At 31.6% G+C, this 17,026-nt stretch overlaps 1 protein-coding gene across 1 annotated transcript in view; it reads left to right on the forward strand.

Annotated features, from left to right (window-relative positions):
- Window positions 1–17,026, forward strand: part of LOC143230968 (piezo-type mechanosensitive ion channel component 2-like) — a 211,535-nt gene that overhangs the window by 181,056 nt on the left and 13,453 nt on the right. Inside the window, 6 exon segments of the mRNA XM_076465323.1 lie at window positions 3,346–3,478; window positions 5,609–5,654; window positions 6,807–6,945; window positions 8,682–8,729; window positions 9,685–9,851; window positions 10,565–10,729. Coding sequence (XP_076321438.1) covers window positions 3,346–3,478; window positions 5,609–5,654; window positions 6,807–6,945; window positions 8,682–8,729; window positions 9,685–9,851; window positions 10,565–10,729 — 698 coding nt within the window.

Raw genomic sequence — 17,026 nt, forward strand, 5'->3', positions numbered from 1 at the left:
TCCGTTTTAGACATGTGCTGCTGCACTATGTTCCACTGCTACAGTGGAAGTACAGACAGATCTTTTTTGTGTTTCCAACAGAGTCATTCTCAAACCATGTTAAGAGTCATTTGTTCTCTATGGACAAATAAGTTTGACAAGTCAATATCTATTTCTGTCCCTGTTCCCACCATTCCTTCCAGTGACTGCTCAAGTCTACTTACTTTGGCCCCAAAATTTAGAATGATTATTTATTCATGTTTCAGTCACTGGGCATCTATTGACAGAGACCTGCCCATTTGACCCAGGTCTGTATCCATGGTGGTCAACTGACTTCCTGCTGATAAAGAAAAACAACAAGGTCATAAACTGGAGGGTTCACCTCCACCTAAATAAAAATGGTCACTTTGACACAGTGGAGCTGTCAAAGTTTATATTCTAATTTAAATGACATTAAGGCCTTGATTGATTCCTATCATCCTGTGTGTCTTTTCTTAGGGAAAACATTTCTGAAACCTGGTATACTCACCTTTTGACAGTTTTCTTTATACTGGTATGACAAGTTGTGTGATGAACAAATGCATAGAGGGAAGACATTGCTATTCGGCCAATTGACCCAAGCCAACTGGCTCACTTTTACAGCTCTCTCGGAACTTGATCCTTCCACCATTCATCTGTTATCAATAGACAACTGCATGTTAGCAGTGATTGTCTGTATCATCCAGGCAACTACTTAATCTATTCCTAAGACCTCAGTACATTTTCCATGGAATCCTTGGCCATGGTGGAGTCCTTTCTGCCAGGAGACATGGAACACTCAAAAACAGGCCTGGGATACCTTTTACAGGTATCTCACTTTTTTTAACCACATTGCTTTGCAGCAGGTTAGATGTCAAAGCAAAAGGAGTCTGAGATTAATTTCACAACTAGCATCTTTTCTACCACCAGTTCCAAAGTCACGTGGATGAGATTCAGAAGGTCAGTCAGAAATATACTTCCCATCTCCATTCCATGTTCTCTCCAATGGCCAGAAAGTTGCTGATGTTCAGAGCATCACTGATACTTTCAGTGAGAACTTTTTTGGTACATCTAGCACTTCTGTTTCTTCCCCTTCCTTCACTATGTTCACTATGAGATGCTGCACCATCTCTCTCTTGCTATTCTTCTGGTTGCTTTCAACTGGATCTAACAAGAGAGTGTTTTTCCTGATGCTTGATGCAGGACTGTTGCCCTCCCTTTCTCTATGTTTGGGAAGGATCTTAAGATTCTTTTATCTACTGTCAATTGCTTTGACTAGCTGTCTCTGTAAAGTCTTAGAGAGAATGGTTAATGCTCATCTTGTTTGGTTTATCAAATCAAATGATCTCCTCTCACCTATCTAATGTGGGTTCCACCTACAGCACTCCACTGTGAAACACCTAATTCTATATGTAATGTCAATCAAAGAAGCCTTCCTCAAGAGAAAACATCTTGTTTCCATGTTCTTCGACCTTGAGAAATCTTACAACATAGCATGGAGGTATGGCATTTGGTAGGATCTCCACTCCTATATGTTACATGGCCATTTACTCATCTGGAACTTCTTACTTGACAGGCAATTCCAAGTTCGTATGGGTTTAACACTTTTCCATTCTTTTCCACAGGAACTTGGAATATGTAAGGGCTGCATCTTGAGTGTCACATTTTCTATATCAAGGTTAATGCTATCACTACACAACTTCTTCGTACTGTTTCAAATAGACTCTATATTGACAGCTTTCACATCCAGTGATGGTCATTGAATATGAAGTTTTTAAGAGGCTGCTTCAGTTTGCCCACAGTCACTTGTTGAAGTAGACCACAGCAAGTGGTTTTACCTTTTCTTTCTCCAAAACCATTTGCATACACTTTTGTTGCCAACTGGGTATACACCAATGTGTAACCTTTGTGGCACTCAAGTCACAATTGCCTATGTTTTAATCTCAAGCCTTCAGTGATTTTAGACATGTTTTTTCTATTGATCTAGCTATGATGTTGGACAGTGTTGTGGCAATGGTGACACTTTCCAACTTTCTTTGTGTTTTCAATTTTTTTGTAAGCCATTGGCCTTTTTAATTCCATTTAAGTCTTTTATCCAAATTTGGACATTGTTTTATTTTAACTTGGTTTATTTTTACATTTTATTATAATTTTACCTTTGCATTTTTAATGGTTGTTTGGTGCAGATAGCCTAGTTGTTTTGTGCTAGTAAATGCCAAACAACCAACCATCAATCTTCTTTCCATACCCTATTTATCTTTGGCTATTGGAGCTCCCTCTGCAAGTTCCTTCTTTACACCAATAATGAAACTGCTAGATTCCTTAGAGTTTTCTGTTAATGTGTTTTGAGAATTTTCCTTTGAAATACTTATTTCAACTTCACACTACAGCCTCTATTTATTTCACTGTATAACAACTGCTGAACCTGTAAATGCTTCCATTAGGAGATTCCTGAAAAAATAAATAAATAGCTCATTGCTAAAACAAAATATCTAATACTAAAATAATAGCTGAGCAATAGCATTAGGAAGATTCACAATGCAAGATAAACTAACATAGTTATTTAACTATTCAAATGAAAGTGGGATAGCATTAGGGTTTTCAGAAGTCTTCAGAGGACCCAATAGTTTTATTGTGATCATAAAAATGTTACTGGTGACTACATTTGAGAAAAATCATTTTCATGTAATCGATTGTAGGTTGTTGATTTTAAACATTGCATTATAAATAAATTACAGTTGTGGTAAAAGTTACTAAATGTGTAAAGTTTTGAGTTCCTCAGTGGGACAGAGGTAAGTCTACAGACTTAAATTGTTAAAGTTTGATGTTTGATTCTCTGCATTTAACACAGCAGGTAGATCTATGCTCTAAATCAAACAAACAAAGTATTTTGTTACTAACTACATTATATCTGCTCTTCCCACATATTGTATGATATTAGTTTGTTTCCTAAAGGTCATTAAATTACTATATCATTATCTGTGGTATAGTGATTCGTAAAATGGCTTTAAGTTTTCAAATACACAATTTTTAAGCTAATAGCCCCATCTCTTGACTGACTTGAGATCTGATTACAGTTGTACGTATTGAGGATTTCCTCTTGTATCTTTTATACTCATAATTTACCTATCAGCTAGTTGGTTTAAGTGTTACATTACTAAGTTTACATCACATATGCTGTACTTACAACTTACATTCCTTAAAGGCAAACTGTAAAATTTTTTAGTACCTAAGTCCACAGAATTGTTTTTGAAAATGTATTCTTTACTGTTTATAGTTTTTACACACCCAGGATTGTGTAATCTCTTGATTAATCGTAGTGTACCACCTATGTTGATTTTTAAACAGCTTAGTCAAACACAAAGTCAGAAGGACATCCATGGGGAAAGTACAGAAGGAAATGTTTTTGAAACAGGTGAAAGCCAAGTTAGTGAGGCTCAGATAGCACCATTTATTCAGTATGGTGATGAAGAAAAACCAGGTAATTATTAATGAAAAGTGTAGTTCTGACAAGGTACCTTACTTCTACTCACATACATAGCTATTCTCATTTAATACTGCCATTTATCTGCAAATTTCTTTTCTCATGCCATAAGCCTTTCACTCCCACATACCCCTTGGTTGACATGGTTTAACTGAATCTCAAATGCAAATTATCGTCCAAAGCATCTCCACCAATAAATGTGCTCCACACACATCCATCCATGTGAACTTACATTTAGGTGTTAATGAATTATTAGTTTGATATTAATTTTGTACTTTCCTGACACTTTTTTATTTATGTGCAGTTTATTACTTTAAACACATTTGTTACTTAAAAAAATTTCATCTGTTAACATCACCTATTTATCTATGTCAGGAAGATAAATTGAAAAGAAGGTATTTTACTATGCCAACTATAAAATTCTTATAAAGTGATCTATACTTACACCAAATGCCCAGTAGCCAAACACTACAACCAACATGTTCACAAAATCACAGAAGAACATGATAGCATATACGTCTGCTGTCACACGGTACTTAGGATACAACAAGTTCATGAAAAACTTTACGAAGGGCCTTTTGTATCTATCAAAGCAAGAAACTGTGGTAAAACTTTCACATAAATGTATGTACAGTATAATTATTACTCCCTTAAAACTTTATAAATTAATACATGAGATGTCTGGCGTGGCATCTATAAATAAATCATTGCACATTTGAGACTTGTAATATATAATGTTATAATTTAAATAATTAATATCACATTTACCTTAGTACAGACTTAAAAAGTGTTACTTGTATAATAAAAAAAATGGTCTTTAAAGGATTTCAAAGTTACTTCTTGACCCAAGCTTAAGGCTTCTACACCAACAGACTCTCAGGTACTGAAATTAGTGAAATTTCAGCAGTTTTATCTTGTTTCATGTTTGTGGAAGGAATTGATTTGACTGTTGAAGTTCTTCTGATTAGTTATCCCTTGGTGGTACAGCTGTAAGCTTTCAGATTAACAGTGCTGAAATTAGTGGTTTGTTTCTGCATGGTGAACACAGTAGATAGCTGTTATTCTGGTCTTTAGCTCTGTGGTGCTTACTGTAGATTCATTGAGATACCTGATACCCTTATCATATCACCACAGTTCTTTAGTGTAATGACATTTTTAATTATGCTATGATGAAAACTCACACTGATTAACTGCTGAGCACAATTCTGTAATGGAAATTTTCAAATTTCTTGATGAAGTGAGTGAAAAGACTGTTGACATTCAGTACCCAGAATCTGTTAATAAAGTTAAGATAACTATTCTTCTATACATTACAACATATATAAAGTTGAAATAACTACTCTTGTACACATTACAATATATATATTTAGTTGAGATGACTACTCTTGTATACGTTACAATATAAACTGCTCAAAAAATTAAAGGAACAAGTACTACTTTTTATATATATATATTACAATATATAAAGTAGAGATAACTTGTCTTGTACACATTACAATATATATAAAGTTGAAATAACTAGTCTTGTATACATCACAATATATATAAAGTTGAAATAACTACTCTTGTATGCATTACGATATATAAAGCTGAGATGACTACTCTTGTATACGTTACAGTTAATAAAGCTGAGGTAACTTGTGTTATGCACATTACAATATGTATAAAGTTAAGATAACTACTCGTGTATACATTACGGTATATATATAGTTGAGATAACTGTTCTTGTATTCGTTACAATATATAAGATTAAATAACTGTGTTCTTGTAGGCATTATGATATATAAAATTTGAGATGACTAAATTTGTGTATATTTAATATATATAAAGTTGGAGATTATTGTTGTTTACATAATAGATAAATTTGAGGTTGCTTTGTCTTGTATTCATAAAAATGTTTCTTCTGTAATTGACTATGCAAAGTATTATTTTCATAAGAAATGGAAGGTAAAATAATTATTTAAATGTATGGAAGGAAATTAATGAAAGTCTTTTATTTCTTGTTTTCAGAGATAATTCTGAGAATCTACAGTACATGCCTAACTCACTGATTGTTATATAGCTTGAAAAAACGTGTATCATGTATTTTGTTTCTCTTTTAATAAAGTGTACCTTTTTGATTTTCAGATGCACAAGAGGTGGGCATAGGAAATAGAAAAACTCCCTCAAACACGTATGTTTTATTACATTTTAATTTATAGAGATTAGTAATTAGAAATGGTTTGTGATTTTGTTTTTACACATGTTGCAAGTATTAATTCTTTTTAATGTTTTCACATGCCTTTAAAAGATGTAATATAGACTGTGGTTTGTTATCTGGCACTTGATATTGTTTTGTTTGATGATTGTCACAGTTGAAGAACTATTTCTTTTCATGCCTTTAATACTTTCATTATTTCATTATGTTTGTTTTATAAGATTACATAAAATCTAGTTAGTTACTGCAACAAGATATTTAATAGAGACTTGCAGTATGTTAAGTGGCTGTTTACCTCCCCTACATAACATGTGATTTCTAGTACAGGATAGTTCAAATTGTCCTTGCTGTTTTAAAATTTAATAATTAGATAGCTAAGAAAATTCAAACATGTAATTTTCAACATCTTTTAGTCCAACACAAACAGTTTTTATTGTTATGTCTTTTTCCACTGTATTGAGTATTGTTACTACATAAAGTGGCAACTGTGTAAGAAAAGACTTAATGTGTCATTTGGCTAGCAGAGACTAAATCAGTGATTTGAGTACAGTGTGATTACAGCAAGAAGTGTGGGGATATGGTAAAGATGTGATGTATCTCAGTACACATATAGCAAACATCACAGAGCTAAAAAACAGAATAACATTGGCTACCTTCTGTGTTTGCCTTGAGGAAACAAACCACTAATCTTAGCATTCTAAATCCAAAAGCTTACAGCTGTACCACCAAGGGATAACTAATCAGAAGGACCTCAACAGTCATATCAATTCTTTCCACAGACATGAAACATGAACTAAGTTAAAACTGCTGAAATTTCACTAATTTCAGTACCTTAGAGTCTGTTGGTGTAGAAGCCTTAAGCTTGGTTCAAGAAGTAACTTTGAAATCCTTTAAAGACCATTTTTTTTATTATACAAGTAACACTTTTTAAGTCTGTACTAAGGTAAATGTGATACTAATTATTTAAATTATAACATTATATATATTACAAGTCTCAAATATGCAATGATTTATTTATAGATGCCATGCCAGACATCTCATTATTAATTTATAAAGTTTTAAGGGAGTAATAATTATACTGTACATACATTTATGTGAAAGTTTTACCACAGTTTCTTGCTTTGATAGATACAAAAGGCCCTTCGTAAAGTTTTTCATGAACTTGTTGTATTCTAAGTATCGTGTGACAGCAGACGTATATGCTATCATGTTCTTCTGTGATTTTGTGAACATGTTGGTTGTGGTGTTTGGCTACTGGGCATTTGGTGTAAGTATAGATCACTTTATAAGAATTTTATAGTTGGCATAGTAAAATACCTTCTTTTCATTTTATCTTCCTGACACAGATAAATAGGTGATGTTAACAGATGAAGTTTTTTAAGTAACAAATGTGTTTAAAGTAATAAACTGCACATAAATAAACAAGGGTCAGGAAAGTACAAAATTAATATCAAACTAATAATTCATTAACACCTAAACGTAAGTTCACATGGACGGATGTGTGTGGAGCACATTTATTGGTGGAGATGCTTTGCACAATAATTTGCATTTGAGATTCAGTTAAACCATGTAAACCAAGGGGTATGTTGGAGTGAAAGTCTTGTAAACTGAAAGATGAAGTATTGACTTCTTGTTTCGCTTTTTACAATTTAAGTTTTTTGTTGTTAAACGTTTGAATGAGAGTGCTGAAGTAATAGTTTGATAGTAATAATTTACTGTCAACCAAAGAGAGAATTTGAAGCTAAGTAGTGTCACTGTCATTTTTTGTCAAGTTACAAGATGTCCAAGCATTTATTTGGAATTTTTATTTTTGAAATGTGAATTTAAAGTACACTTTTAGAAGTAAATGACGTTTTATATTTTCATTATTTTTAGTAATCCAAAGATTAATCAAATATGAATTTTATATTTGAGTACTTCTTTAAAGAAACTTTTGATGTCATGTTTTTCTAGTTTAGCAGGAGATAGTATATTTCTTCAGTAAATTAGATTCAGAACAAAGAGGAAAAAAATATCCTGCAAAAGAACCATATAGTTATTTAATAGCCAAGACATGAGATAAGACACCCCTATTTGCCTGACTTTGCAAATGTAATTAAATGAACTTCACATATTTTTTTCAGTCAAAGAAAGGCACATTATAATGTATTATACTGATTACAAATTGATTATTAGAATGAAAATTACTTGTATCATTGCCAAGTTATGATGTTGTTAAGTACTGCAGTGAAATGGTTAACAGTGAGGGTACCAAACTGTTAAAAATAAAGATCATAAAGTAAGAGTAGTATATTTTATTTAGCCATACACATTATTGGTTTGTTTTTAGTTCTGAAAAATTTAGATAGTTTATTGTTGATGTAGTTTTTTTGGAGAGGTTGGACAGATGTTAACCAATGATACAGTACCAAATGAAATGTGAAACACAACCAGTTATCATTATACTACAAATGAAACTTGTGCTAGTTTATTAGTACCAGATATTCAAGTGTGTTTACTTAACCACCATTTAATAGAGATGATGGGAAAATTTGGCATTTCAAAGGCATCAATCTGGTTAAAATCACACCAATCTAATACAGATAAACTATTCCCAGCAGACCAGGACATTCAATCAAATCTTTCATTGTATAATAACATACAAAACAAATTACTAGTTATCTTTGTACTGTGAAGGTCTTATTGATATGTCATTTAGTTTATCTGTACATTTCTCTGTCAAGTGATTTTAGTAGTTAAATGTTCTTTTTTTTTTCTTCTTTGCTACATCCACATAAAGATACGTGAGTTGAATTCCAAACAGCATATAATACCTTGTTATGTTCAAATATGCTCTAATCTATGTTATTGTGAAACATTTTTTTAATTTTTTATTGTTGTATCAATAAATTTTTGTTTATATGAACTTTAATATTTGTTTATAGAAGATTGGCATTTCTGCTTAAAGGTAGTTAGTTGCTTGTGTTCTTTGGTGACTACTAATCAGTATATATTTGTCTATAGACTGATACAGCAGATGGAGGTGTTGCTTCATATGTTGAAGAGAACAAGGTAACATTTATTGGAAGATACATGTTTATGTTCCAAAAGTAAATCTTCAGTTCATAAGATTAAATCTTAGTGTAACTAATAATCTAAGCACACAAGTACATTTGAAAATTATAATGACATGTAAGAATGCATGACAGTGTTTTCTGAAAAATCTCTTGTAACATTGCAAGTGTCAAATAGCAAACTGTTTGTTTTTTCTGTTAGGATAATGAGTTAGTTGTTACTTAATGTCATTAGATATTGAAATTCATCATCATAGATAAGATAGAAATGTTTGCAATTCACACACAAATCATTAGAAATTTTTACTTTCTCTTTATATTTAGATTACAAACAAGGTTTCTGTGGTTGTTGTAAAATATTTTTTAATTTATGGCAACTATTGTTTATTGAAAACAGACCACATATATAATTTGGACATTTTTTTTACAACAGTCAGTAAGAGGAAATCTCTGTAAGGATTTGAAAGCATCAGATGGTATACTATTACTGAATGATATTAAGAACAAAGTGTGATCCATATTTAAACTGAACTTAAAAAGTATTTTATATTTAATTGACGTTCAGAAACTGTTACTGTTTTTAAACTTAATCAAGAGTTGTTTGTTATTGTGTTTTTTTTAGAGGAAAATGTGCATGCACAAAAAACAAATACAGTTTTAATGTTTGTGATTTTTTTTCTACAGAGAGATTTTTAGAGACACAAAAACGAATAGTTTCAATGAACTTTTTTATTTTGGAGAATATTTGGAAATATAAGAAACATACAGTTTTAATGTTTGTGATTTTGTTTTTGAGGGAGGATGAGGTATATTTAGACATACAAGAAACAAACAATTTTAATGTTTGTGACATAATTTTTTTCCTTTTTTATAGAAGTATATTACAAAATTAAAACTAATATTAACATTCAAAAGTCATTCAACAGTTTAGTCGGTGTGCATTTATTTTTCAGATTCCAATTCCTTTCCTCATAATGCTAGTTGCCCAGTTTGCTTTGATCATAATTGATCGAGCTCTATATCTTCGTAAAAATGTCCTAGGAAAGTTAATCTTCCAGATCATCTTGGTGTTTATCATTCATATTTGGATGTTCTTTATTTTACCAGCTGTGACAGAAAGGTTTGTTTCATTGTTATCTTTATCAAATTATATTCATAACACCTTTTGTTTTTCTCAAAAGTTGCATGAATTGTTATATTTAATTTATTATTTATGCTTTAAAGAGCTATTGTTTTAAAGATGACTGTGGCTGAGTAAGTAATACTAGCATTGAACTTTCACTGAGCTGCATATATCTGGAACTTTGTTTCTTTTAGTTAAAAGAGCTTCATGAAGTCTCAGCAATAAAAATAAGATTACTTCACCCAAAGACCATAAAATGCAATTTACTGAAGATTCAGTTCTTGTTTAATACAGAAGTCCTTAAAAATTCCTCATAACACTCTTTGTTATTTGTTTTATTGTATTTAAAAAAAGTAATTTTTAGTAAATACTTCTTTACATCATCTACCATTTTACTGCTAAAACTTCAGTCATTTTGTTTTATTCTCTTGTCTGTCCCTTGAAGATAAACTGTTTTGTACTGAATTCTGTAATAGTTTGAATGTTATAGAAGAAATTGATTGTTAACACAGTCTTACATGTATTTTATTTTATAACTATGTCATGATAAGCATTCTTCATGAACAAAACAGAGCATTATCTATTATTTAGCACGAATTACCAAGAGGAATTTCAAAATAGAAGGAACTGCACCAAGTACATTTTAGGCTTTATAAACTCAATCACACGAACACGTTTATCCTAGAGTATTGTTGTTTTTTTTTCTCTAGAGAGTTCACAAGTCCGACCAGACTTCCTCCAAAGCTGTGGTACTTTGTTAAGTGTGTGTACCTCCTGATTTCAGCATACCAACTCCGGTCAGGCTATCCAACAAGGATTCTTGGAGTTGTTTTCTGCAAGAACTACAACTATATTAATTACTTTCTTTTCAAAGGGTAAATTTAAACTGTTTTGTTAATACTATGTAGCTTGACATTCTTACCAAATTAATTTTTTTTTATGTCATAAGTTTTAGATTAAATTTCAAATCATTTGCATTCTCAGGTATAATAATCTTCCCTGTTATTTGGTAAGGGTTTTTTAAGATTTACTGTGCGTGGGATCAATTAATTTTCAATGTAATATTTTATGAAGAAAATATTTTAACAAAAAAAATTATATGCTTTTAGAAAATAGAAACATTTTACATGTTATTCATATAATTCATCGGATGATGTTATAAAGTAGCTATGATATTTGGTGTCATGTGGTAACCCCTTATGATACAGGATAAAATAGAGTAGAAATCAAACTTTATGCTTTATAGCTCATTTAAGCAAAATACATTTGGGTGATTGATTAGATGACTTTAAGAACAACAAAATCAAATATCTCAAGGTTCTTATTGTGATAATGCCCAGTTCAGTTTGACTTAATTGAGTAACCCCTGTGCTTTCTGTTTATCTCTGACATTGGCTTGTGGTCTTGGTATTCGACTCTGAAAATCAGATCTCATGATCAAATATACTTGCCCCTTCACTCCTAGAGACACTATAATGTGATGGTCAGTTCCACTTTTCCTTGGAAAAAGGATAATCCAAGAGCTAGTTGTAGATGATGTTGATTAGCTGCATTTCCTTTAGTCTATGACTTCTAAATTTGGGACATCTGGTACAAATAACTCCTTTGTATGAAATTCCAAAAAACAAACAGGTCTTTCCAATTTTTTAATTACAAAGTGAATTTACCAAGCTAAAATTGATAACTTTTATAATTCACGTGCAATGTCATGCATTAAATGTGGCATATTATTGTACATTAAACATTATATGTTGTGCATTAAATGTCATAATAGTGTTGCATTAAATACAAGATGTATGTGAAATATTAAATATTTAAAAATTTGCTGATTATTTTATAATTTTATTTATTAAGTACAGTTGTTAAGGAAAGCAAAAAAAAAGAAAAATTGAAGCATATTTCTGCACCACTAATCTAAAGTTGTCTCTTTGAGTCTGGGTTTATCTATAGTAAAATATGCTTCAAAACTCAAAGATGTGGTTACATCCTAGATGGTTACACCAGCCAAAGCACAGGATCTCCTCTCTTCACTCCAGTTGTATGGAGGCTTTTCTCAATGTGCAGGGTAATTTGTGCTGTCCTTAATTTCAAATCGTCAACCACTGGTTGCCAGCAGCATACTGCTATCTATATTTATTATTAATAAGTGGAGACCAAGACTGCTAATCACTGCTTTACACTACATCAACAGACCAGCCAAAGGCAGGCCTAACCTAGCATCAATAACCTGCAAAAATTAAGCAAATTAATCCAATTTATAATTATTAAAAGATTATCAAAAGTTGTTATTTTAAAAGGGGTGAATAGAGATTTTCAGAATTATACAGAGACAAGATAAGTAGTTTAAAGTGAAAATGCAATCCCCGATAAGTGAACAAACAAGTTTACAGTTTTAGACACAGTGTTGATATTTATTTTTTCAAGTTACTAATCCATAAAAATCAATGTGATCATTAGTACAACTAATTAAATATACTTTTCTTATGTTTATAATGATTAGAATGCATTCCTCTAAAACGTAGAGACATTATTTGGGATTATGGCTGAACATACCATAAACACTGAGAGTGCCCAACTTATGAAAGTTAAAATTTTCCTATACTGAATATGTATTTTCAAAAATACTAACCTCTCTCACACTAGAGGTTCTTTTCTGCCCATCTAAAGCAATGTTAATGAATCTTACTCTACTTGCTCAAGCCTTTGCACCCTGCTATATTGCCCATAGCAAATCTTGTGATTCTTTCCACCTAGGTCAATGTGCCCCCTATCCCAGGTCTGTATGTAAGTTTCTGTTCTATTCTATTCACTGTTTCTCAACAACATAACATTACAATGTCATTTTTTGTACCTCCTGCAGGTTCCTTTTCAGTGTTTGACTAGCTTTAGTTATACCTACACTTCAGATGATTCTTTTTTATACCTGTCTTATTATCTGCGGTTTGTTGTCTACTTTTTTTATTTGACATTAAAAACACTACTTCTGAGACATTTTTGAATATGAGTTCACAAGTTCACATTTCTGACATGGAATTAATTAGTGATCCTGTTCTACTGCCTCTGGAGTCTGAGTGTAACCCAGGTGTCAGGGGAAGGTCCCCTTTCCATGAAGGATGGTCAGTCCGTTATACTCAGGGAATAAGAGTCTTATATGAGGTGTGGTGTTTCCTATAACTAGGGGATAACGAGCTGACTGGTAAGAATTTGAACTGGATTTTTCTGACACCTTCCTTTTCTCACAAGCCTAGGACAGACATCTCACCTCCAGCACTGTTTTGGAAACTTGTACATCAAGTTTAAATGTATCTCAGGACAGCTTGTATGGGTATTAACACTCTTACTAATAAAGCAGAGAACAATGTTTCGACCTTCTTAGGTCATCTTCAGTTTAACCTGAGATACATTTTTACTTTCTCATCATCAAGAAGTGCATCAGTTTTGTAATATCTTCTGTAGCTAACTACTCTTCTCCTCCTTCATCAAGGGCACAGTAATTCAGAAGATTTTCTGGTCTTTCCACTCTGCATGCTAAGAGATCTGTTGATCAATTCAGAAAGGATGCTACCATTCTTTGTCCTTCCTTAGCTTTCCATTACTTGGAGAACCCATATTTGGATTCTCAGGGGTTAGATCTCCTTATCCCTACTTGAAGTTTCTAGGCTTGATGCCACTTTTTAACTTAAACTTTTCCCAACTGGTACCCCTTTAAACACTTTTCTGTGTAAGTCATTATGTCACATTCAGAATTTAATTAAACACCTTTACTATCATTGTACTTTAGTGAAATTAACGTTGTGATATATGTTATGGTTTGAAAACTTGTGTTATCTAAGTTTTATATCCTTTATTTCAAAATAAACCTTTAAAACTACTTAAACTTCAAATTTATTGTTGCATAAGTGCAGTTGAAACAAGTAATAAATTGTTTCAACCTCTAACAGGTACTTTGCACACCTCATATGTTTTGTTTGAGCTGTATAGCCTACATGTAGATAATATGTACACATGTAAATAGTCATTAGGAAGAGCTTATTTTACATTATTCTAATGGTGGTTATTTTAAAATTGGCATGCATTTTTTTTATTGTGGAGCATATGTAAATGACTGTAATATTGTTGGCTGCATGATTGACTATAGCACTTATAGTTGTTTCTTAGGTTTTACATATGAGTTTTAGTTAATTATGCATCAAGATACATAATTAAAAGGTTTGAACACTTTTTAAGTTTACATTATGTTTTTCACCATTTCTCAAGGCTTATATTATGTGGTGCATGAATATTTTGCTGAAGTGTTTTGCGTGTTTCTCAAAGAAATTGTAATATGCCTCGAGATAAATAATAAGTGGTGAAGGACAAGAATGAAAAATAAAATATTAAACATTAACTATATCTGGAAAGGAAAAATTAAAAGGTATCTTTATTTCTATTTCCTAGTTTTAATTATATTTTTGCATTGTAAATTGATTATAATAGCTAGAGTTAGCGATATTGCAGAGAATAATAAAAATAAAATATAGACACTTACTTTAAAAATATTTTTAATATTTTTTCAGGAGGTTCTAAGTATTATGAAATGAAATATGAAAATTATAAGATGAGGAAAAGTAGTTTTATGCTCAAAACAAAAATCAGCTCATACTCAATTTGTTAAGAGTTTGAGTGCAAGTAACTACATTAGATAAAATAGACTTAATTATGATAACATCACTCTGTGTACAAGGTACTTGTGATTTTAAACAAAATCTTACCTGTTTTGGGAGGATATACTGAGAAATCTCAGAGTTACTTTATGTATTGTTGTACAAGTGAAAATAGTGACTCGATTTCTTCAAATTACTTGGCCTGTAGCTAAATAGTTAATCAAAGTCAGTTTTCTCAAACTTGTTTGTACTTTATAAAAATAATTTTGCTTTTTTTATCTTCTTTACAAATGTTGTCTGAGGCCTGTCAGATGCCTCTTCCTCAATTTTAAGAGGCTATTAGTTACTTATTGACCTCATCTTTGGTATACTTATTGGTTTCTGCTCTCTTCTTTGTTTCTGGTTGTTTTGTTGCTAGAACCTTTTAGAAATATATTTCTTGCTTGAGGGAATTTTACTTCTTTTTTCAGCCCTTAGAGATTTCAGGGAAACACCTTTTCTCAGCCATTCAATTTTTACAGGTATTCCAGATTGCATGGAACTTAGAGTGGATGTGGTCCATCTCTATTCTTTTCTTTTGATCCTGGTGTCTTACCTTCTTTGGTCTACTATCTGAAAGTTTTCTGCATCTCCCATTAGAATTTACAGACCTCCTACATAGGTTTTACATTCAGAATGTGAGAGAGATTATGCTTTTATCAGTAGGTATTCTCCATTCATTTGGAACATGGATCATAGTGTCAATGACTATACTATGTGGGTCCAGTCCTGTGAGGGCTCAACTCAGATGGTTTCTATTGGTATGGGAGACCTTCACTTTAATGGGTCATTCAAGTTCGTACAAGAGAATTAAGTCTTTTATTTCATGTTTCCTCCTCCATTATTACTCCTGCCAATTGTCTTTCCACTCCTCAAGGACCATCTTACATTAAGTCATTGAGCACAAGCCATCCAGGATCTTCTGTACAAAGAGACCATAGAATGGATTGACTCCTCAGTTGAGAGTTTTAATTCCAGTCTATTTGTAGTGCCAACGACAATGGTCATTTGGCAACTTGTCATCAGTCGTTCTTATTTCATTCCATTTCTTGTTTTTATGACTGCTCAGATCTAGATAGTCTTTTATGTCAGCTTAGATTCTATGTTGTTGTGTTGTAAGCACTGAAGAGTTTCATGGTTGACATCACCATTGAGATCCTAAGGTGTCATGTGACTTATTCCCTGTCATTTTGACCATTTGAGTTTGTGTTGCTTACTCTGAGCTTTCAATGGAAGAGTAGAGAATTCTTTGGTTCTCATCTCATACAGTTTACCTATCTCATGGTTCAATTGCTTCACTTGCCTAATACATTTATATTTCAGTATTTATATGACTTGGTGATTGCCTTCATTAATGGATTTTGGCTACTCCACTTTCTCAATGTGAAATTCTAGCTATAGTGAGAAGGGAGATAAGTTTAGTTTGGAAATTAACATTTTCCTGTGCTGAAAATGCATTTCTGATAATTCCTCCTCTCATACTCTTCCACATTTTTTTCCATGATGGTTGATGTTTTGGTCTGTTAATATGGATAGCCTTGAAAAAGTAAAAAGGAAGTAATAACAAAGAGCTCATATGTAGTTCTGGCATACTGGTTACATTAATGTATTGAAAAGAATCACAAGATTTAACTTGCCCTGGACAATATAGCAGGGTATAAAGGCTGGAACAAGAAATGTAAAATTCATTACCAATGCTCAAGTTGGGCATCAGTACTGTTAAAGCTACATTCGGCTATATTCCCAATAATATCTCACAACATTTGGCCACCTTTGGAGAATTATGATAGTCATAAATACAAATTCTAAGCAAACAATTTAAAACCATCTTTACAATAAAAGTGTAATAATGCATAACAAATTAATATGAAAATGAATTAATTTAATGTACTTGCTAGTATAACCAGTATTATTAATGATCAAAACAAAACATATTTCACTTAAGACTGTCATAATACAGTGAAGTGTGTTTTTCTTAAATATATTACATATGGATATATAACTTGCATAATGCACTTTATCACTTTTACAATTCTCAGTTCACTTTTAATTGGAATCAGTGATGTCTCAAATTAAACAAAATTAATTTTGGAGAACTACAGATAAAATCTAATGTGGTTGAAACATTTGATCATAAAAATACAATACTGCAATAGTAATATAACATGATATTATGTAGTGTTGAAGAATATTAGTTTAATATACTGTTGTAATTTTAATTCAAACAAGCTATTTATATTATTATCTATCATATAACAGAGTGAAATACTATCAGTAATGTATAAAAGGTTTTGTACAACCTGTGATATTAACAAAAATTATGAATTCTTATTTAGAAAAATTAAAAGTTGATTACTTCCATCATCTGTAATAGACAATTGTGTAAAAAATGAATTCTAAACCATATAAACCTTTTCTAAAAATTTCCACTGAAATATAAAATACAGTTCAGTTCTTCAGAAAAATCTCACTTCAAATTTTTGAAAAATA

Source organism: Tachypleus tridentatus, chromosome 10 (assembly GCF_004210375.1).
Source record: "Tachypleus tridentatus isolate NWPU-2018 chromosome 10, ASM421037v1, whole genome shotgun sequence".
NCBI classification, from domain to species: domain Eukaryota; kingdom Metazoa; phylum Arthropoda; class Merostomata; order Xiphosura; family Limulidae; genus Tachypleus; species Tachypleus tridentatus.